Source organism: Aotus nancymaae, unplaced genomic scaffold (assembly GCF_030222135.1).
Source record: "Aotus nancymaae isolate 86718 unplaced genomic scaffold, 86718_ANA_hifiasm-v0.15.2.pri h1tg000065l, whole genome shotgun sequence".
NCBI lineage: Eukaryota > Metazoa > Chordata > Mammalia > Primates > Aotidae > Aotus > Aotus nancymaae.
Genome location: NW_026988480.1, coordinates 10,304,047 through 10,326,506, shown reverse-complemented (window position 1 = coordinate 10,326,506; position 22,460 = coordinate 10,304,047). Strand labels below are relative to the sequence as shown.

Here is a 22,460-nt window from a genome sequence, read left to right as displayed (position 1 = left end):
TGCTTTCCCCTTTTTGCCAGGGCTTCCTGGTGCCTCTCCCATGAAGAGGGAACTTCCTCTCCACTCCCATGGAAGACCCAGGTTTGGGCTGTTGCCCGCTTTGAGGCCCCCTGTGGGCTTTCCTGTCCCCACCCAGGAGGCAGGGCTCCAGGTGCTACCCCAGGTTGCAGGGAGAGCAGAGGACCACCTGTCCTCTGCAGGAAGCTAACTGGGAAGGCCTGCCCTGGCTGTGGTTCTTGCTCCCCATGGGGAGGGCTGGGTCACTTGGCCTCTTCTCTCTAACGGGCCCCAAGCATGCCAGTTCTACAGTGTGGTTACCAAGAAGCTCTGAAGGTTCAGTCACCATGGGCTTGTGCTGACTGCAAACTCATGGGAGTGGTTGCAGCCCTGGCTCAGTGTCCTGATGACTAGGGGTGGGTACTAACTAGGCTCATGCCCCTGGTGACACAGGCATGGAGTGGGGGAGGGTGGATGGCTGCACCCCTTGTTCTGGAGTCCCCACAGCTGATAGTGGGTGAGCCTGGCATGCCCAGCTGCACTGTACTCCAGGCTGTGGGAGGAGGTGCCTTTATTGCCCAAGCCCACCCCTCACTTGGCCTTGCCCTGGGCAGCCACAGCCTCCATGGCCTTCCGCACCGTTTCCTCGTCACCCAGGAACTGCATGGGCTTGGTGGGCTTCAGCTCGTTGTTCAGCTCATACACAATGGGGATCCCTGTGGGCAGGTTCAGCTCCATGATCGCCTGGTCTGACATCCCTGTGCCGGAGGAACAGGTGTCCTTAACCCCTCTGTACCCAGCCTGTTCACACAGCAGACACTGTGTGACATTTATGGGCCACAGAGCCAGTTCCCCTGGCACCAACCCTCCCAGCCCTGAGAGTGAGGCCACAGAAGTATTCCTAAAGGTCAAGGTGTAACTGAGTTAGACCAAGCAGCCTACAGAAATAGCCCAGTGGCGAAAGAAATGGTGACTTTAGTCCCACCCAAGTGGCTGTGACCTGTGCTGGTGCTGTCCACAGTCCCCTCAGCCCAGTGTGACTCCAGCCAGACTGAAGTTGAGGGTCAGGAAGGACATTCGCCCTTTAGTTTCTAAAGTGCTCTAAATTCTAGACATCCCGAACAGAGTAACAAGTGCTCAGTGGAGCTGGAGGAGGGAGAGGGAGGCGGTGCCTGGTCCGAAACCCGACCCTGCCTGCCTCCTGCAGCCCCAGAGCTGGGAATAGCAGCTCGACCTTTGGTATTCGCACCACTCCACCCCTGCTCCATGCAGGAAGGTTTAAGAGAATGTTCTCTGGGGAGTCCGGCTCCTCCACTCCACTGAAATCCCCTCACAGTCACCACCAGAATACCAAGCTGTGGGAGGGCCATCGGGCTGCATGAAGCCCCTGGAAGGGAGAGGAGGCAGGTGGTCCTTCCCTTTGCCTGGCTCCAGTGCCAGGTGCCAGGCGTCCATGTGTGGATCAGGCAGGCTTGGGGCTGGCCCAGTCTCCAGGACCTGCCAATCTGGATGCCCTGATCAGCCGCCCATTGGCCCAAGGAGCAGAAGGTTTGGGGCACACCCTTCTAGCCTTTCCAGGACTCAACGAGCTTGAAGGGCATTAAGATGCTAATTTAGACTGCCCTGCTATTTGAGAATACTAAGGTGGGAGGTGGAGAGGTGCCTGTCACTGTGGGCGAGACCGCCCTGCACCCATACATCCTGGGCCCATTGTCCTTTGCTCTTCAGTGGGAGCCCCAGCTCTAAGCCTGGAGTCTGGCCACTCCAAAGTCTCGCACCCTGCTTTTGATTGGTCTTTCCTTTGCCCAGAGAGGGAGTCCAGAGAGAGATGGGTGGTGGGGCTCATGCAGGAATTCTGAGGACCTGATGGGGGAGGGCCCTGCGAGGGGTCCAAGCCTACATCAAGAGGCAGTACCAGGGGGAGCCCTGGGAGCTCCCTGCCACCCCAGAAAAGGTAGAGGCCCAGAGATGGAAGTGGCTTGTCCAGGGCCCCATGGAAAGTTGGGATTTGGAGCCAGATGCACTGAGCCCAGCCCCTCCATTTCCTGGCTGGGCGGCCCTGGGCAGATGCCACCTTTGGAGCCTGCCCTGCCTCGGGATGCAGCGAGTTTCAAGTGCCGTCAGCCCCTGTGGAGTACGTCCCAGTTATACAGAAATGAGGAAAGTTTCACAGAACTAAAAAATGGCTTCTCAGCCCTCCCTTTTCAGTGAACAGTGTGGAACCCCACGCCTAGAGAGTGGCCTGGGCCAGCGGGAGCATTTATTGAGATGAGAAGCCAGCCAGGGCTGCCGCCTACCCACCCTGCTGGGTTCCCGAGGGCGGCCTCACCTTCCAGGTGCTTGACGATGCCCCGCAGACTGTTCCCGTGGGCTGCGATGAGCACTCGCTTGCCGGCCTTGATCTGGGGAACGATCTCCTCATTCCAGAAGGGCAGGGCCCGAGCAATGGTGTCCTTGAGGCTTTCACAGGTGGGCAGTTCGCTGGGCTTCAGGCCTGCGTACCGACGCTCCTGGAGGACACAGGCACATTGCTTTCCCTCCCGAGACAGCGGACCCCCGCCCGACTCCCCACCTCACAGCCTCCCAGAGGCCTCCCCAGTGGAGGCAGCCCACCTTGCTAATGGAGTTGTAGTAGGGGTGTTTGTCGTCCATGGGGGGCGGCGGGATGTCGAAGGAGCGCCTCCAGATCTTCACCTGCTCCTCTCCGTGCTTGGCAGCTGTTTCCGCCTTGTTGAGGCCCGTGAGGCCTCCGTAGTGCCGCTCGTTGAGGCGCCAAGTGCGCACCACAGGCAGCCACATCTGGTCTGTGATGTCCAGGATGGCCCAGAGGGTACGGATGGCCCGCTTCAGCACCGACGTGTAGCAGATGTCAAACTCCATCTTAGCGTCCTTGATGGCCTTGGCTCCCCGCTTGGCCTCCTCAGCCCCCTTCTCACTCAGCTCTGCATCGAACCAGCCACAGAAACGGTTCTCCTGATTCCATGTACTCTCACCGTGCCGGACCATCACGAGGCGGTGGGTGGCCATGGTGGCAGCAGGAACCACAGAGGACTCTGGACAGGGACGGCTGTTCCCCAGCACTCTCAGCTTTATGACAGTGTTTTCCCAGCCCCCACCCCAGCCAACTGCCAATCAGCATTCTAGGCGGTGGCAGATGACCAGTAGCTGAGCTTCTGGGGGCCAGGGGAGTGCAGGCCAAGAAGCTGTGCTTAAAATAGCCTCATGAATCCAGAGGCTCCTGGCCTGGGCTCAGGTGGCATGTCCATAACCAGCTGGCACCCAGAGCCCAGCCTGAGTAGGGCTGCTGCTCAGGGATGGGCATGAAGGGCAGAAGTCTGGGCCAGGGGAGGTGGGGGCAGCAGGGACAGAGGGGCTCTCCAGGGCAAGGCTCAGTGACCCCGTCAGTCCTTCTCTGCTCCGGCAGAGGCACAAACAAAACCCCAACCCCTTTCTCCTGTGACTGGCAGCCAGGCTGGGAGGGGCCCCTCAGCAGACAGAGGAGGAGAGCCAGAGGAGCTGGTGCAGGCCACAGCTTTGCGGGGAGGGGTCTGGCCTTGTGGAAGGTACCAGGCAGCAGCATGGGCAAGGGCTGGGGCTGAGCTGGGTTTCCAGGACAATGAGGGGAAAGGGTCCCCATCTCTCCTGTGGGGTCCCTTTGTCAAGGTGTCATCCATACCTGCCACATGCTCCTACCCTGTCTGCCCTCACCCAAGCCACGCTGACCCTCCTAGCTGAAACCACCTTGAAAAAGAAAAATCCAAGGGGGTTGCGGGGTAGGACTGAGGACTATCAGAGGTCTTGATTGTTAGGTAAGTGCTCAGCTTAGCAGGAACCCACAACGTAAGCTGAGGGGTGGCACGGAGTTTAATTCAGGACCAAGACTTCTGCATTCAGGTTTGGGGGATGAGGGCCACTGGGGCAGGGAAGAGACAATGAGAATAAAGTCACAGTTGGGACCCTAATGAAGGGGTCTTCGCCAGACCCTTGGGCATGGGCCCTATCCAGGGCCTTCCACTTCCTCCCACCCCACCCCAGTGACCACTGTCACCTGCCACACTTGTGATAGCAGGAGAGGGTGGGTGGGAGGCCAGCAGAGGGACCACCACTCTGAGACTTGGAACTGAGTATGCAAGAAACCCTCGACATGCCTCCATTCATCCCTGCTGGCCCATCTGGGGAGGGGCTCAAGGCTTGGGGCCTGTGAAGCTGAGGCTTCACAAAGGTTGGCACACAAGTCCCAGTGGGCAGAATCCTGTGGGCTGCCAGGACCCCCAAGGCTGGTAGGCGCACTCCAGCTTGGGCAACAAGAGCAAAACTCTGTCTCCAAAAAAAAAAAAGAGTGGAACAGACACTTCACCAGCAAGGATGTAGAAGCCCGTGAACAGATGCTCAACATTGTCAGGCATTAGGGAAATGCAAAATAAAACCACACTGAACTACTGCTATGTACCTACTAGAAAAGCTAAAGTTAACAAATTCTGAAACTATCAAGTGCTGACAGGGATACAGAGCAACTGCCTACTGTGAAGTGTTTAACTTACAGGGGTGCTCACATCGCTGGTGGACTGCAAAATGACAAAGGCACTCTGGACAACAACTTGGCTCTAATGAAATAAACATGTACTTACCAAATGACCCAATAATCCTATGTCTGGCTATTCCCCCAAGAGAAACGAAGACCTATGTGTTACACAGAAACCTGTACCTGCATGTCTACAGAAGTATGATTCATAATCTCCAAGTCCTGGAAACAATCCAGATATTCTTTTTTCTTTTTAGGCAGAGTCTCCATCGCCCAGGCTGGAGTGCAGTGGCACGATATCAGCTCACTGCAACCTTGGCATCAAGGTTCAAGCAATTCTTACGCTTCAGCCTCCCGAGTAGCTGGCAATACGGGTGTGAGCCAACATGTCCAGCTAATTTTTGTATTTTCTGTACAGAGTTTCACCATGTTGGCCAGGTTGGTCTCAAACTCCTGGCCTCAAGTGATCCACCCGCCTCAGCCTCCCAAAGTGCTGGGATTACAGGCATGAGCCACAGCGCCCAGCCGCAACCCAGACGTTCAATAGTTGAATGGATAAACTGTGTAACACCCATGGCATGGAATAAAGTACAAACTCAATACACCCAGCAAACTGCAGGAAAGTCAAAGGCATTAGGCTGTGGAGAGGCCACTCCAAAGGTTAAATATTGTTTGGCTCCATTTACATGACATTCTGGAGAAAGCAAAACTATAGGGATGGAGAGCCGCTAAGTGGGTGGGGGTGGAGAACCATGTGACCACAATAGGACAGCGAGAGAAGTGTTCTGGGGACGGACCTGGTGTGTCCCACACGTGCAAAACTGTACCCCAAGAGTCAACCTTCCTGCATGTTCATTTTTAAAATATTTTTTAATGTAATGAGTGGTCTGGGAAGTCCTCGCCTAACAAAGTGACTTCTGATTTAAGGCCTGAAGAAGAGGAGGGCACACTCCAGGTGGATGGCATGGCCAGGGCAAAGCCTGAGGCCACAGCGTGCCTGGGGATGGGAGGGACATGGAGGACACCCGTGTCCAGCCCACCTCAGTGCTTCTGCAGTGAGAAGGGGAGGGAGTCTGGGTGCATCAAACAGGAAGCCTGTGAGGCAGGAAGCGGCTCGGGGCCAGTGGGGCTGGAGAAAGGGGCTGGCAGAAATGCCAGAGCCCGGGGCCACATGCAGACTTAGGGTTTGGAGCCATTAAAGGGCAATGAGCCAGGAGTGGCAGGAGATGCCTATTTTTGAGAGAGCATGCTGAGAACAGGCCTTAAAGGAAGAAGCCCAGAGCCTGGCTTGGGGCACTGCAGTACTGAAGCCCTAGAGTTGAAAATTCTCTTCCTCCCAACTCCTACCCCGGCCCTCTCCCTGTCCAGATGCCTACAGCACACTCCACAGTATGCTCCTTGTGGACAAGAACCACAGCCTCCACGTCATGGCTCAAACGGAGCACAGGGATGCATGGTTCTCTTCCGGGAACTTCTGGACAGGGTGCCCTACAGGAGCCACAGTAACTGCAGTGCAACTGATGGGACACTGCACATCAGGCAAACAAACCACTTGCCATTCATGACTACAGGCCCTGCCAAGGCTCCACGAAGTGGGCCCCGCTCACATGCCCTGTCCAGGGCGGGAACATGAACCATGGGTAGGCTAAGAGCAGACCCACGGTCACGCAGCAATGAGGCTGACACCAAAAGCTCCCCCCTGCAGCACGCCAGCAAGGGCTCAACTGATTCCCTCAGGCACAGCTGACCTCTGGTAGAGCCAGGCCCTGGTGGGGAGGGGCTCCTCCACTTGGGAGGGGTGAAGGTGGGGGTCGGGGGCAGCATATCTGTCTGGAGACATTCAGTGGCCAAGTTGGGGGTGGCCCAATTTCCTGAGTAGAAATGGGGGCCACAGGCAGGCTCAGGCGTTTCTCTGCTCTGGAGGAAGGTACTCAAGGCCCAAGTGTCTGAAGATGTCTTCCTCTGAAGCTGCATGGAAAAACGTCTTCTGCAACAGAAGCAGGACTTCTGTGACCTAGGAATCAGGCCAGGACTGCTTCCCCAGAGGAAGGCTGGAGCAGAGGCAGAGCCCAGCACCAAGGTGGGGTATGGGGCCATTTCAGATTGTGGGTCACGGAGCAGACTATGGGTGCTGTTTCCTGTCCCCAGTCCCCAACGATGTACCTGCTCTGGGTCAAACAGCCCATGGCTATTCAGCCACAGGCCCTTCTCCTTCCGGCTGAAGCGGCGCAGCTCCCGCTGGAAAAGCTGCAGGAAAGGGACTGTCCTCAGCAGGGCTGGCCTGGGCCCGCCCCACATGGTGGCCCAGCAACACACTGCCTACCTTGGAGCCAGTCCAGCCGAGCAGGGCGAAAGGGAACTGGCTGATGGGTACGACCACCAAGTCCACCCTCACGGCCTTCCAGGATGGGCAGGACCCCGGGGATCCCCCCACAGCAGCCCCTGGAGGTTGTGGTAGGCGGAAAATGCAGAAACTCCTCTCGAAAGCATCCATGTGGCTCTGCTGGGCCAGGCGGGTAGGGGACTCCCAGCGGCTATGCTGGTGCTGGTGGTACAGGATGAGGCCCTGTGGAGAGAGGTGGGCATGGCTGGGACTGCCCTGTGGCATAGAGAGAGCAGGAAGCGGTGGCATTGGCCAGCAGTGGCTCCTGGGGAGCAGGGAGGCCCTCACCTGGTCCTGCAGGCGGTGCATCACTCTGGGCAGCAGCCCCGCCTCCTGGCCCTCCTTGGGGTGGGTGATGAGGAAGTCCACATCATGGCCCTGCAACTTCCCCCTGAGGGGGCCAGTCTGACTCTGACTCAGGGACACAGCTTGCTCACTCCATCCCTTCCAATGAGTGGGAAGGCCTGCTTCAGGGTCCCCGACTCAGGTCCCTTCACTGGGGAGGGGTCTGAAGCCAAGCCAGAGGGGCACATCCGGCCTCCTTACCTGCGGAAGCCGCCGGTCAGTGTGACGGTGGCCCCAGGCATGGCCTGCCCCACAGCTTCTTCCACCGCCTGCTGCAGGGCATCTACATCGGACCGCAGGACTGGGGTGCTCAGGTCCTGGTGGTACTGGAGCCCTGGGGGCAGCACCAGCCCCTCTGATTCACCCAGCCCATCCACCACACCAAGCCCCCATCCCTCACCAGCATGAGGTGGTCACCCTGGGGCTGCAGGACTGGGAGAGGCCTCGGACAAAGGTGAGGCTAGGGCAGGGAGCAGAATGAGATCCCAATCTAAGCATGACACTATCTTGTCTCCCCCTTTAAATATTAAACTTTTATTTTGAGATAGTTGTAGATTCACTTGCAGTTAAAACAAATAGCACAGGGAAGCTGGGCGCAGTGGCTCACGCCTGTAATCCCAGCTACACAGGAGGCTGAGGCAGGAGGATCACTTGTGCCCAGGAGTTTGAGGCAAGCCTGGGCAACACAGTGAAACCCTGTCTCTTTAAAAAAAAAAGAAAATAGATAGCACAGGGAAATCCCATGTGCCTTTTACCCAGCTCCCTAAAAGGTAACACCTTGCAAAACTATAATTTTGCAACCAAATATAAGGATACTGATGTTGATACAGTCATGACACAGGCTATCTCTTTTGATGTCTCAGTTTTCTTGTGCATAAAGTGGGACCAAGAGGTGGTAAAAAGATGGAAGATGGCTCTGCCACTGTGAACACCTCACTCTGGCCTACTTCTGTCTCCTTACCTATTAGCCTCCCACATCCAGTTAAGGAAAGGTTGGTTTGTTTGTTTATGACGGAGTCTCACTCTTGTTGCCCAGGCTGGAGTGCAGTGGCGCAATCCTGGCTCACAGCAATCTCCACCTCCCAGGTTCAAGTGATTCTCCTGCCTCAGCCTCTAGAGTAGCTGGGATTACGGGTTCCTGCACCACACCCAGCTAATTTTTGTATTTTTAGTAGAGATGCGGTTTCACCATGTTGGCCAGGCTGGTCTTGAACTCCTGACCTCGGGTGATCCACCTGCCTCAGCCTTCCAAAGTGCTGGGATTACATAAAGGTATGAGCCACAGCACCTGGCCAAGGAAAGGTTTAAATGTGAGGAACAGCAGCACCTGGCACAGTGAGCCCTCCATAAATGCTGCTAGCCATCCCTGACTACTCTTGTTGTGGGGAGAGGTGATCAAGAGGAACCAGCTCTGCGGGTCTCACTTCCTGTCAGCTGAACTGGGCAGTGGCTCAGGGGGAGATCTGCGAAGAGGCAGTGGAGCTGGCAGTACCTGCTGGGCTGTGGGATTGCTTCAGCAGAGCGCTCAACGCGAGGGAGGTCTCAGATGGTGTGACCAGAGTAGCCAGACAGGCCACACAGAGAGAGCAGAGTATCTGCTGAACACCTGCCACTTGCTGGCTCTCACAGGGGAGCTTATGAATTCCATGCTGTCACTTCCCACTTGTTTTTATTTTTGAGATAGGGTCTTGCTCTGTTGCTCAGGCTGGAGTGCAGTGGCTTGATCTCAGCTCATTGCAATTTCCGCCTTGGCCTCAAGGCTTGACCTCCGGGGCTCAAGTGATCCTTGTACCTTAGCCTCATGAGTAGCTGGTACTACAGGAATCCACCGTTATGCCTGGCTAACTCTTATATTTCCTGTAGACATGGGGTTTTACCATGTTGCCCAGACTGGTCTTGAACTCCTGAGCTCAAGCGATCCACCCACCTCAACCTCCCAAAGTGCTGGGATTACAGGTGTGAGTCACCGTGCCCAGCCTGTCTTCTCCATTTTACAGAAAATGTAACATACTCAGAGAGGTTAAGGTAGATAGGACTCAAACCTGAAAACTCGAAAGCTGATGTTCTTTCCCCTGCATGGTGCCACCTCTGCAGGCCTCTGTGTACCAGGCACCACACTGGGCAGCGTGCCCAAGGCCCAGGCTGTCCCCGGTACAAAGTCTAACCAGTAGGTAATGTAGTGACACAAGCCCCTGGCATGCCATGGCAGTTGCTGTGGTCAGCATCATCCATTGAGAAAGGGCTGTGCTAGATCCTGACTGCACTTCCTGGAGACCCCAGGAAGTCCACCACACAAGGCTGCCGTCAAGCCCTCTGCACCAGCCTGCTCTCTTGCTTCTAGGGAGTCAGTGCTGAGGGATCCAGGACGCAGTTTGGGGAAGCCCAGGGCCCGGGCTCTCTGGAGGGCTCACCTGCTTTCTGCTGTTGGGTCAGTTTCTGGGGCTGCTCTCGGAGGTCATCCAGGGTTCGCAGTCCTTCCCGGTACCACCGGTCAGCAGTCCTCACACCAACCCCAAAGACCTGGGTGAAGAGCTGTAGGGAAAGGAGCACAGCCCGGTCAGGCAGAGCTCTCATGGCTGGACTTGGATGACCACCAGCTCCGGGATGATGTGGCCCATGGAGCCACCATGCACCAGGCAGGCGCTGTCCCCACTCACAACCTGCCCTAGACCACAGGGCAAGGATTCAAACCTGGAGCCTGCCATCTCGGGGAGCAAACCCACACACACCCCTCTGCTCTCCTCTATGAAAGGTCTCTCCCAGGCCTTACACAGCTCTAGCCTGTGATTCCAACATAACCAAAACAGTCACCCTAACACATCAGCGCAGGTGGCTCCTAAGTCACTGGAAAAACCATGCCTTTCCCACCTAACAGCAGCTTGAACGAATTTTTGTGGTTCCCCTTAGCAAAGAGCAAAAAACAATGAGGAGTTAACAATCAAAAGGGTGGATTTAGGAGCGGGGCTAGCGGGGCTGGCGGGGCTGGCTGGGGCACTCACACATCTTCCCACACAGGGTGGGCCCCAGCCCAAGCATATCACCTGCTTCAGGTCAGCCACTAGGAGACCCTCCCTAGGAATTCTGGATCTGAGACTGCGAGCAGGCCCACACAGTGGTGGAGGCTGTAGCCCGTGGCAGCCGAGCACCAGCACCTCTTGTAGCCACATTTCCAGCTGGTGGAGGAAGCTGGTGCACGGCAAGAGAGGGTAAAGCCACAGCGCAGAGAGGCAGAGGGGAGGAGGAGGTGATACCCAGGTTGCTGAGCCCAGTTCTCCTGCAGACTGGCCACAGCCCTCCCATCCTGGGCTCTGCTGGCCCTCCTTTCCTTGATTCTGTGAACCAAGAGTGTGGGGTGGGTCACTATCACTCATAACCCACAGAATCCTGACTAAAAATGATGAGATTAACCCAATTATATTGTTAATAAACTTCTAATTACTAATGTAATTTTCTGGCAGCCGAGGTGCCTTCCAGTCGGGCTGACAGTGAAAGCACTCACTAACCCCCCTCCACTTTAAGGGCGTCTCATCTTCTCCAGGCCCCTCCCTCCCGCGCTCACCACGGTGGTCACGCTTATCTGGTCCCCTGTCCCTGCCAGTGCCCCTTACCCTTTTCCCTGCATATTTGAGCCCATTTATCCTTCACACATTGCTCAAGTCTCCCCTCTTTGAAGCCCTCCCTGTCAGTCCTGACAACATTCTATGTGACCTCCCATGGCCCCATCCACCCAGGAAGCCACACTTCACTGACAGTTATCCATATGGCCACCACTGTGACACCTCCAGCTACAAAGCCAGTTGGCAGAAGGGTGTCAGAGCAGGCACATCCAACGTATTCAAAAGAGCTCAGACAGCATTTCCTATCAGATCAGGAGCGAGCAGAAACAGAGGGGAGGTGGTCTTGGAGACAGCCAGGCTGACAACACTGAGAAAATCACACACAAGGTCCTGCAGCAGGGGGGCAAGGGCAAGGCCAGCACACTCAGTGGCAGCACCCAAGCAAAGGGTCCATTTGGCTCAGTGTGCTCTGTTTAAGATGCCACAGCGTGTAATCTACTTAAGAACATTCCATCAAAAATAGTCAAGGCAGATCGCAGTGACTCATGCCTGTAATCCCAACACTGGGGGCCAAGGCAGGAGAATCATTTGAGCATGGAGGTTTGAGACCAGCTTGGGCAACATTACCAAGAGCCCATCTTGACGAGAAACTCTTTTTAAAAACATTAGTCTGGTGTGGTGGTACATGCCTATAGTCCCAGCTACTCCAGAGACGGAAGTGGGAGGATGGTTTGAGCCCAGGAAGTTGAGGCTGCAGTGAGCTGTAATTATACCACTGTACTCCAGTCCGGGCGACAAAGTGAGACCCTGTTGTTTCAAAAACAAAATAAAAAAAAAACAAAACCCCCAAAAGCCAGATGGTGCTGAGTGATCTAGAAAATTCTGTCCTCAAAACAAGCTTCTTCCTTGCCTGTCTCCACTTGGCTGCCTTGTGCATATCAGGTGTCAGCTTAGCTGCCACTTCCTCAGCAAGATCTTCTCTGACCCTTGGGCTGGGTCAGCTGCCCCAGCTTGCCTCCCCATACATGGTGCTGTCATTCCCAGGGCAGGTCCCAGCCCCGCCCCACGCACCTTCATGGTCTGGTACCTCTCCGCACGACGAACTCTCTCCACCTCTTCACACACTCCATGCTCCAGCAGCTCCTGAGGGAGGGAACAAAGCAGAACTCTAAGCCTAAGGGCGTGGGGAGAAAGAGAAAGGCAGGGAGTTAGGGTCAGGGCTGGGGGCCCAAGGACTGAGGCAGTCTCCTCCAACACCCTGCAGAGATAGCTTTGTGGGGTCAGGGTCTGGTGCGATCTGGAAATGGAAACTGGGCCCAGAGAGGTGACCAAAGTTGCTGCCACACAGCTGGGAGGCTGGGGCTCCAGCCTCAAAGCTCCTTCAGGCCTGGAGTTACAACAGCTGAGATTCCAGGTAACATGGATCATCTCTCAGTTGAATAAGTCCCAAGACACATAAATATCTGTTTTTCAAAGCATGTGAACTCATTACTACTTCATTTAAAAGCATTTTCTGTCACTACGTATTCTTGTGATGGAAGTGCGCTAAAGGACAACTCAACACATTGGGGCACTGAAAAGGGAGGCTCAGGCTCAGGGCGCTCTCTTCCATTCCACTGTGGAGGGCAGTTTGGGACTCATGACAATGACAACAGTGTCACCCCTAGCCCTGCCAGGCCCCTTGCAGCACCATTCACTGGGTCCTCTCAGTCACCCAGGGGTAAATGGCTGATGTGCACAGGAGGATTCTAAGCACACGGGTGGCTTGTTGAGGCCTTAGCAGTGTCAGCACCCATGTCTGTCTGTCCCCACCTGCCCCCACAGCACCCTCTGCTGTCTCACCAGGTCCCAAGGCCTCCCCACCCACCCACTTACCCTGCTCAGGATGGCAAGCACCTACCTGGACAACCCTAGAGGAGTGTTCTCCAAGCTGGGGCAGCCCCTGCAGCTGGCTCAGTGTTGTGACGGGGCTGGGAAGGGCTTTGAGCACTGAGGCCGCTCTGCAGAAGGCGAGGAGGCGGCCCTCACTGCCTTCGAAGCCCGCCGCCTCCGCCAGTGTCTCCAGAGCCTCCTGCAGGGAGGTGCCCTACGTAAGGGGCAGGGTGGGCAGCTCCAACCAGCCAGCTACCACCCATCTGTACCCTCGTCCCCAACCCCCAGGGCTGGCCAAGGTTCAGAAGTAGCTCACTGTGAGGCTAGTATTGTGGTGTGTGAGGGGCGTGGGGCGCTGGCAGGCATAGGTAGGCATCCATGCTGGGCTCGGAGGCCTTTTCCCAGGCCCGGCCACCTGGGGATGTGTAATAAACAGGTTGCCGTGAGGCTGCAGGGCTGGCAGGAGAGCCGGGCCGTACCCGGGCCTTGCTTCTCCTGGGGTGTCCAACTCAGGCCCTCTGGAACTCAAGGGACAGAGGTGGGCAAAAAAACACCAGAGGCATGGGGCCAAGGGAGGCGCCACCCTGCAGAACAGGCTGTGGACGGGGCTCCTCACAGCAGGGTAGCAGCAGTCATATCTGCCAGCTCTTTGGGCACTTCTCCTGCTGCTGCACGACACACGTGCTCCATCACCCCAATCCTCACAACCAAGAGGACTAGGGATGCTGAGGCCTTGGAGGCTAGGGAGCTGGTCCCATGACCATGGCTCACAGCATGAGCCTTAAACACAGGCAACCTGGCCCTGAGCCCACATCTGTCAGAGGCCGGGAGCCTTACAGCATCCTGAGGACAGGCTCCTGCTGATCCATGGGTCATCCTACTCAGAGTTGCCATGTCATCTACTTGGTGAGGAAGAAAGGCCTGAAGAAGGTAAAAATAAGGGGACCCCAGAATTTGCACCAGTAGTGAGAACAGAAGCTGGGATGGCCTGGCTCCCTCAGCCCCTGCTGTGGTTCCTCTACTGGCTTCTAGGTGGCCCCTGGTGATCTGGGTAGAGTCCTCACTGCCCACCTCCTCTGAAGGACATTGAGGTAGTGCTGCCATGTTACCTGTCTCAGCTGAGTAATGGTCTACACTGGGGCTTCTACTGTAGCCCCAACTCTAGTCTTCCACCCAGCTCACCTCCAGGCGGTGCCGGCAGTCCACAGGTACAGGCTGCCCAGCTGCCAGGCTCTCTGTGAACCAGCTTATGTCCAGCAGAGCTGGGGGGCTGCAACCTGGGGGAGCAGCTGCCATCCTGCGCTCCTGCCAGCTGATGGCCTCCTCTGCTGAGGTCTGTTCCATCACAACATGTGTCACTTCGGAGCTAGTGGAGGGAGGCGGGAAGGGAGAAGAGGAAGAAAAGGGAAAAGGAAGAGGAGGAGGAGGGTGATGCCCAGAGCCCTCCCTGGTTGGCTCTATACCTCCAAGGCTTCATTCTTGCATGGTGAGTGTCCATTCATCCTGCAAACAGCCCCTCCTCCCACGGTAAACGAACACGACCGCCACTCAGCCCTCAGAACTATAGTTCTCTGCTTTGGCTACCCTCACAAGCACAGCTCAATCTTGTGCTCTCTCCCTTCCCTCTCCACCTCAGAGAAAGGAATTCCTTAGGGGTCAGGACCAGGTGGTCTTCATCTAAGAGCAGGGGTTTCAGTAGAGATGCAGGAGCCTGACTGGGTCTGAACTCCAGCTCTGCCACATACTCGTTTTGCTCTTGGGCAAGCCACGTATCTATACTTTGATTTCCTCTTCTGCAAAGCAGAGATAACATATTTACCCTGTGGGGTTGTTTGGTACAAAGATAGTGCCTCCTACACTAAGCTGCTGTCATCATCCTCTCCTAAGTGGGTCTGGTGCACTACTGATCCCGGATAACATTAAAAAACCAAACACAACTGTAGGGGTATACTAACCCCGGGTTCGTTTGCGCTCTCAACCTCCAAACTAGGGGCCACCCCCAGCTCCCTTGCTCTGGGTGTTGTCTCTGTAGCCGCCATTTTTTCTCTTCTTGGTTCCCTCCCTACTCAGGGCTGAGGACAGAGGAGCCTGAGGGCTCCGGATCTCCTGAGCAGTCTCGCTCACAGGTGGGACTTGGCCCAGGCAGAAGGGCCATTAGCAAATAAAACTGCTTATTAATTACTCCTGACCTCTGGTTTTGATTCTCGAAGTGATCCTTTAAAACACTCCTGGCCCTAATTAATAGCACTCTACAGAAGAGGAGATAGAGGCTCAGGGAAAGGTCACACATCATGAAGTGCCACAGCAAACTTAAAATCCAAACCAGGCCGGGCGTGGTGACACGCCTGTAAGACGCCGGGGAAGCACTTTGGGAGGCTACGGCGGACGGATCACCTGAGGTCAGAGGTTCGAGACCAGCCTGAGTTAGAAACCCCGTCTCCACTAAAAACACAAAATTAGCCGATGGCGTGAGGCGCCATGCTTGTAATCCCAGCTACTCGGGAGGCTGGGGCAGGAGAATCGCTTGAACCGGGAGCCGGAGGTTGCAGTGAGCGGAGAGCCCGCCACTGCACTCCAGCCTGCGCAACTCTGTCTCATAAAAAAAAAAAAAAAAAAAATCCAAAACCGCAGGTGCCGCTGCCCCCGGCGGCTGAGTGCAAATCATTTCCAATTTGCGACCTCAACATCCTCTGCTGTCAAGAGGCCTTCCGGGCCAGGAGAGAGCAAAGTGGCCAGCCTCACGCCAGGGTCGCCGCGAAGTCATCTCCTGCGGCTCCGCACCCTGAACGCAGACCTCCCGCGCCCCGCGACAGAGCTGCCCACGGAAGACCTCGCTGCGCCGCGCCGCCCCGCACCTGCAGGAGTCGAGGACGCGGAAGCCTTTGGAGCGCGCCAGGCGTGTGAGGAAGGCCCGGCGGCTGCGACCCATGTGGGGCTCGACCAGGTAGATGGCGACGCCGGGGAAGCGCGTGGAAGGCAGCGTGGAGGAAGCGGCATCGCCGCTAGGGGACCTGACCCGCGCTCGCCGCCGTTTGGGGAGCATCGGGTCCACAGCCGCCGGCAGCGCAGCGCGAACGCAGAGAGAAATACGGGGGAAGACGGAAGGAAGCCACAGTGAGACTGGCGGAAGCGGGCGGGCGGGCGCCGGCTGGAAGAGGACGTGGCCCCGCCCTATGCAAATGAGGCCTCTCCGTGGGATTCGCGACCTGGGCCAATCGGAGCGCTGGGGAGGGTCCGGGCTCCTACAGGATTGGGTGTCCCGGCAGCTCCGGAAGCCCCGCCTCCATGCAAATAACAGCATAGGACACACCTTTTATTTAAATTACTCTCTACGAAAGCGTTGCTCAGCCCCACGGGCCTCCTGGAGGAGAGGCGGGGCTGGAGAGGGGCGGGGAGGGTGTTGAAGAGGATGGAGGAGGCGGGGTCAAGGGGCCGTCCTCTGCCTGTGCGGGTGGACTGGGACCTAGGCCCGGGCGGGGCGGGGCGGGGCGGGGCGGGGCGGGGCGGGGCGGGGCGGGATGGGATGGGCTGCGTCCTCGGCGCGGGGGGTGGGTCTAGGGTTGAGCTGGCGGCTCGGGTCGGACGCGTGCGGGCCCTGCTCGGTCCCTCTGCGCTCGGGACTGTCACACGGAAGCCGGCGGCCGCGGGACCGACACGCGGGTTTCCAATGCGCTGGTGGGGCGGTGGCTTCAAACACGCGGGAAGATTTTTCAGTCGAATGGCATTAGGACAACTGGCGGGCCATTTGGAAAAATAGAAGTTGGTGCCCTTCCTCATTCCTTAACACCAAAATAAATTCCAGATGGGTCAAACATTTCCATTTAAAAAGGAAACCAAAAATGTACTGGAAAAAAGTCAGCGAATGTTTTTATGATCTAAGTATCACAATAAACTTGGAAACACTAAAGGAAAAGAATGATAAACTGGACTACAGACAAATTTTAAATGTGATTAAAGTCAAAAGATAAACCGGGGGGATAAAGTGTGACATATTTTGGAATTAAGATCTTGTAATAATAATAATCTTATCAAATTGTCCATAGATAAGAAAAAGACAATAATCTAATAGAAAAATTAGCAAAGAAACTCAAGTAGATGATTCTCAGAAGAAATCCTGGTCAATAAATTTGTGACCAGAGTGCCCACCTTGTCCAGTTGTTACAGAATACCTAAACGAGAGTGTCTTCAGCTATAGGTTTATCAAACGTTCAAAAAACTTGATCACACATCTTGAAGCTGTGAGGGAATTTGCAATCTGTAGGATGGACTCTGGAAGCCAATGTGGCAACCACATCCAATAAAATGAAAACAAAATCATACACATTGATCCAGCAATTCCTTTTCCAAGACTGGGATTGCATTGAATCTATAGCTAAAGCTGGGGAAAACTGATGTCTTGACAATATCAAGTCTTCTGTCTATCTTATTTAGATATACCCCATTTGTAATCTCTGTTACAGTAGTGTGGCACTGCTCAGCCTAACCGATGGGACAGGCCAGATCAGATGCAACCCCCTTTCTCATGCCTCTCCTCATCACTGCCCCATGGTCCTCAGTCTTGAGCCCCACACACCCTGGCACCTATCCTTTTTCTTTGGCCCCTCTCTGACGTCTTTAGCAGGCTGGCTCTTGCCCATCTCTGCACTCACAGCACAGGGCTGAGGGGAGCGGAGCACATGGCATCTCCCAGCCTCCTAATTTATCTACCTCTTTAGGTCTGTAGAGCTTCCTGGGCCTCAGAACCCACTCACAGAAGCCAGGAGGCCTATGTGTGGTCCCTCTCTCCCACCCTCCCCTTGTGCCAGCAGGGATGGGCAGGCTCTCAGGGTCAGAGCCCATGTTCTTCAGCTGTGGATCTGGCTTCTACCCTCCTCAAGGAGGAGGCTCTGCTGTAATATCCCTGGGCAGATTCCTCTAGCCGTCTATCACCTAAAACCATTTCCATTCCTCTTAATGTCCTCTGTCTGGCCAGATCACCTGGGCTCCCCTTGGAGCCCTTGTTCTCTCCCGGGAAGGCAGAGGCAGTTTTAAATAGTCTATCAGAGCTGAGTACCTAAAACACTGGGCAACTGTGCAAAAATATTTGTGCAAGGAATCTCATCCAACTGACACTGGAAGAAACCACCTGGCTTAGAAACCAGCCAGGCCTTCTGAGTGGTTGCTGCAGAGTGTCTGCTAGGACAACATAGGGTCGAAAGAGTCATGAAGATGGGTCAGAGGGGGCAAAAGCAGGTGAGGAGGTGAGGAGGTGAGGAGAGAGAGGGACTTGCCTGCTACGCAGGATGAAGATGGGCCGTGTACCCAGGGAGAGGTGGCCTGCCGTGGAGATGAAACTACCTTTGCAGAATTATAAGTCATAAGAGAAATCTAACATGACTGACTCCCTTTTACCTCTAACCTCACAGGCTAAATTGTTTCTTTCTTTCTTTTTTTTTTTTTTTTTAACTTCTTGTAGTGCAGAGGCCAACATAACTATGAGAGGAACTTACTTTTTTCTTCTTCTTCTTATATATATATATGTATATATATATTTTTTTTTTTTTTTTTTTTTTTTTTTTTTTTAAAGACGGGGTTTCACCATGTTGGTCAGGCTGGTCTTGAACTCCCAACCTCAGGTGATCCGCCCGCCTTGGCCTCCAAAGTGCTTGGATTACAGGCGTGAGCCACCATGCCCTGCCAGGAATTTAGTTTATAATTAAAGGCAAGGAAAATTGACCCCCTCCTTGTTCAGAGATTGAAAACACATTCATAAGACAAGGTTAGAATTGTGATGGGGCCTGAACTTTGCTAAAGAATGGGCATAAACAGCAACCTGCCATTGCTCACTTAGCTTGCTTTGCTATAGTGCTTACTACCCTGGAGTTACACAGCCAGAAACAGCAAGATTTCTAACTTCTCCAACTGCTCATATAAAGGCTGGGCACGGTGGCTCACACCTGTAATCCCAGCACTTTGGGAGGCCAAGGCAGGTGGATCACTGGAGGTCAGGAGTTTGAGACTAGCCTGGCCAACATGGTGAAACCCCATCTCCCTAAAAATGCAAAAAAATTAGCTGGCCATGGAGACACATGCCTGTAATCCCAGCTACTTGGGAAGCTGAGACAGGAGAATCGCTTGAACCCAGGAAATGGAGATTGCAGGGAGCCAAGATTGCTCCACTGCACTTAAGCCTGGGAGACAGAGCAAGACTCCATCAAAAAAAAAAAAAAAAAAATCGGTATTATGAAACCTAAAGAACTTTGAGATATTTTCCAGATTTAGAATTTTAGCAGTCCAGGCAACACCACCGGGACCAGTGACCCACACCGAGAAACTGACTCAGCTGCTTGAAGATAGTTTTGACACCTCTGTGATTTCATCCTCTGCCAATCAATTGTCTCAGTTCCCCAGTCCCCTGCCTGCCAAAGCACCCTTAAAAACCCTAGCCTCAGCCAGGCATGGTGGCTCACACCTGTAATCCCAGTGCTTTGGGAGGCTTAGGCAGATGGATCACCTGAGGTTGGGAGTTTGAGACTAGCCTGGAGAAACCCTGTCTCTACTAAAAATGCAAAATTAGCCAGATGTGGTGGCACATGCCTGTAATCCCAGCTACTCAGGAGGCTGAGGCAGGAGGATTGCTTGAACCTGGGAGGTGAAGGTTACCGTGAGCCAAGATCCATTGCACTCCAGCCTAGGCAATAAGAGAGAAACTCTGTCTCAAAAAAAAAAAACAAAAACAAAAACAAAAAAAACCTCTAGCCTCTGAATTCTGGGGGAGGTGGTTTTGAGAATTATCGTTCATCTTTCTTGCTTTTCTGGCCCTGCAATTATGAAACTTTATCTGCTACAACTGTGTCCCCATTGGAGAACATGGAGAAAGGGGTGTCCTTGCTGAAGGATGGATGGGGAGGGATCCCCGCTTGAGGATGTTGAGGGTATACCTGCTGGAGAAGGGAGGAGGGAGGGTGTCCCACTGGATGGAAGATGGGGGTGGGGCACAGGGGGAGCCATACTAGGGCCAAGAATATTCCCAGGACTGGAGGTAGCTTTTGCAGCTTAAGCAAGAGACACAGTCCCTAGGGCAGGTTAGGACTTGTGCGTGTCCCAGAGGCACCTGGAAGGAGTTACCTTTTTCAGAGGGTGGCCCTTGAGCTATGGAAAAGATCCCACTGGAAAGACAGTTAGATTATCCCCTGCACATTGGAAATTGTCTTTGGGTTTCCATCTGGAGTGGGCCTGGTTTCCCCATACTGGTCTGTGGCGGTCACTGTGGGAAGGCAGTGAGGAGTGGGTCTGGGGAGGGAAAGTGACTGCTGAGGAGCAGCAGTGGCCACCCCCAGGCCCAGATCATCCCCTCTCCAGAGTACAGTGGAGCAGGGTGCACCTAAGAGCTCCAGATAATATTTATGCCCAGGCCCTCCTCAAACAGTCCAGTTTAATTGGCCTGGATATGGCTTGGGCATTGGCATTTTATTATTATTAGGGACAAGGTCTTGCTCTGTCACCCAGGCTGGAGTGCAGTGGTACAATCATTCTTGGCTCTTGGGCTCAAGTGGTACTTCTGCCTCAGATTCCTGAGTGGCTGGGTCTACAGGCATGTGCCGCCGTACCTGGCTAATTTTTTAAGATTATTTTTTGTAGAGGCGGGATCTTACTATATTGTCCAGGCAGGTCTCAAACTCCTGGCCACAAGCAGTCCTCCCATAGGAGCCTCCCAAAGTGCTGGGGTTATAGGCATGAGCATGGGCATTTTTAAAGCTCCCCAGTTACTGATGTGGCCAAGCTTGAGACTCACTGCTCTAGAAGGTGGGGAGCCTTCAGGGAGAGGGAGACCCTGATAAAAAGTTTATGTGTGTAAAAGTAAAAGCTGAGAACCACCTTATTATTGAGTGACAAAGAGCTGGTGGGTAAATGTTTAGGTGTTCATACTGTGGAATATTATGCAGCCATTAAAAATGATTCTGTGAGGTTTTACTCTTAATCACCCAAAACTGTGAACACTCCGGATGTTCTTCACCCAGGGAATGGCTTCACACACTGGTGGATCCATTCCTTGGAATGCTCAGGAATGTTGAGATGAAGGGAACTGGTGATGCAGCAGCTTGGGTAAGTCTTCAGTGCCTCATGCTAACTGGCAGGAGCCACATATGCTCTGATCCCATTTATATGATAACTTGGAAAAGGCAAAACTATAGGACAGAAAACAGACCAGTGATGGGCAAGGCTGGAAGCAGACGTTGACTACAGAGGGCTTTGAAGGCATTTGGGGGTGATGGAATGTCCTCTATCCTGACTGTGGTGGGAGTTACAGGTTACAGGACTGTGTTTGTCAAATTCATAGAACTATGAACTGTAAAGGGTGAACTTGACAATATGGTAACTATATCGCAATCAGCCTGACTTTTAAAAACCGATGCTGGCCAGGCACGGTGGCTCACACCTGTAATCCCAGCACTTTGGGAGGCCAGGGTGGGCAGATCACCTGAGGTCAGGAGTTCGAGACCAGCCTGGCCAACTTGGAGAAACCCCATCTCTACTAAAAATACAAAAATTAGCCAGCCATGGTGGCAGGTGCCTGTAATCCCAGCTACTTGGGAGGCTGAGGCAGGAGATTTGCTTGAACCCCGGAGGCGGAGGTTGCAGTGAGCCAAGATTGTGCCACTGTACTCCAACCTGGGTGACAGAGCAAGACTTCGTCTCAAAAAACAAAAACAAAAACTGGTGCTATGTGGCCATATTCAGTGGCACGAGAAGACCTGACACGGTTACCTGATGAAAGCAGACAGCTGTACGTACAACGTGAGGCTGTTTTGTAAAAACATACATATATATGCCATACATGGAAAATACAGGGGCAGCAAGGCTAAGCAATTGTTTGCAGTGGTTAGTGGAATTGAGGGTGATTTGAACATTTTTCATTTTGTTTGTACTTTCTAAAATTTCTACAGAGGGCATGGATTACTTGGAAGGCAGGCAGGGAGGGAGGGAATGTAAGTTTTCATTCTCATTTTGTGGATGAGGAGCCTCTGTCTGAGCGGCAGAGCCAAGACACACACCCGGTCTCCCCTCCTGGCTCTGAGTCTGGAGTTCTCTCTGGAGAGGTCCACGGTGCCTGCTCAGCCTGCTCCGTGGCCTTCCCTAGGAGCACAGGCCCAGGGAATGCTGTGAGAGAGGGGAGGGTGAAGGCAGGCCTGGGCAGCTGTGGGCAGGGCCCGGGTCTGAGTGGGTGGATGGGGGCCACAGGCCGCTGTCAGGAAGTAGAGATCTCAGCCCTCTGTTTTGGATGAGCTGTTCCAATAAACTTGGCTTAGGGGTTCCCAGAAGTCCAAGTCCCCAGCCTCCCCTCCTTCCTCTGAGACTGCCTCCCAGAAAGTCAGAAGGCTGCACAGCCACCTTTACGGCGGGACCACTTCCGGCCAGGCTGGGCCTTTCCGCTGCCCTGGGGGCTGCAGCCTCCCTCCCTGCTCCCGCAGACCCATGGCTATTCCTGTCCATCCCTTACTTATGTTTTTGATTACTTTTGCCCAGATTGAGTTTGCATTCTTCCAAGATGAATTTCATCTAGCTGTTTCCTGTTCCTACTTTCAGCTCTAGAGGTCCCTCGGGGAGATACCTTAGTATCAACGACCTTCACACCCTCTTCCCACCTCATCCCCACCGTGGCACAACTCTCTCCAAGCTCCTTTTGGTGCTGTTTCCACCTGTGTGTGATCTGTCCAGAGGCCTGCAGGGGCCAGGATGTGGCCCTGCTAGGGGCCTGCCCCGCTACCCTGGTTTCCTCCCTCCCCTGGGCTGCTTGCCAGCA

At 54.5% G+C, this 22,460-nt stretch overlaps 2 protein-coding genes across 10 annotated transcripts; both read right to left on the bottom strand.

The window, feature by feature from the left end:
- Positions 1–551: 551 nt before the first annotated feature.
- Positions 552–3,247, bottom strand: PGAM2 (phosphoglycerate mutase 2). Its single transcript, XM_012439203.3, has 3 exons — positions 2,611–3,247; positions 2,327–2,507; positions 552–755 (listed from the first exon to the last, which is right to left on the bottom strand). Exons 1-3 carry the CDS (start codon positions 3,022–3,024, stop codon positions 589–591), a joined length of 762 nt encoding a protein of 253 aa, XP_012294626.1. The 5' UTR covers positions 3,025–3,247; the 3' UTR covers positions 552–588.
- A 1,348-nt stretch (positions 3,248–4,595) lies between these two features.
- POLM (DNA polymerase mu) lies at positions 4,596–15,810 on the bottom strand. 9 transcript variants are annotated; one of them, XM_012439213.2, is made up of 11 exons: positions 15,532–15,810; positions 13,859–14,042; positions 12,993–13,091; positions 12,705–12,875; positions 11,876–11,947; positions 9,659–9,779; positions 7,449–7,581; positions 7,191–7,293; positions 6,843–7,085; positions 6,683–6,766; positions 4,596–6,506 (listed from the first exon to the last, which is right to left on the bottom strand). In XM_012439213.2, the coding sequence occupies exons 1-11, from the start codon at positions 15,717–15,719 to the stop codon at positions 6,420–6,422; spliced, it is 1,485 nt and encodes a 494-aa protein (XP_012294636.1). In that variant the 5' UTR covers positions 15,720–15,810; the 3' UTR covers positions 4,596–6,419. The 9 variants fall into 9 exon arrangements, with proteins under 9 accessions (XP_012294636.1, XP_064222799.1, XP_064222798.1 ...); XM_064366729.1 differs by having other exon boundaries at positions 4,596–6,487; positions 6,843–7,293; positions 15,532–15,719; XM_064366728.1 differs by having other exon boundaries at positions 4,596–6,766; positions 15,532–15,719.
- Between the last annotated feature and the right edge of the window lie 6,650 nt (positions 15,811–22,460).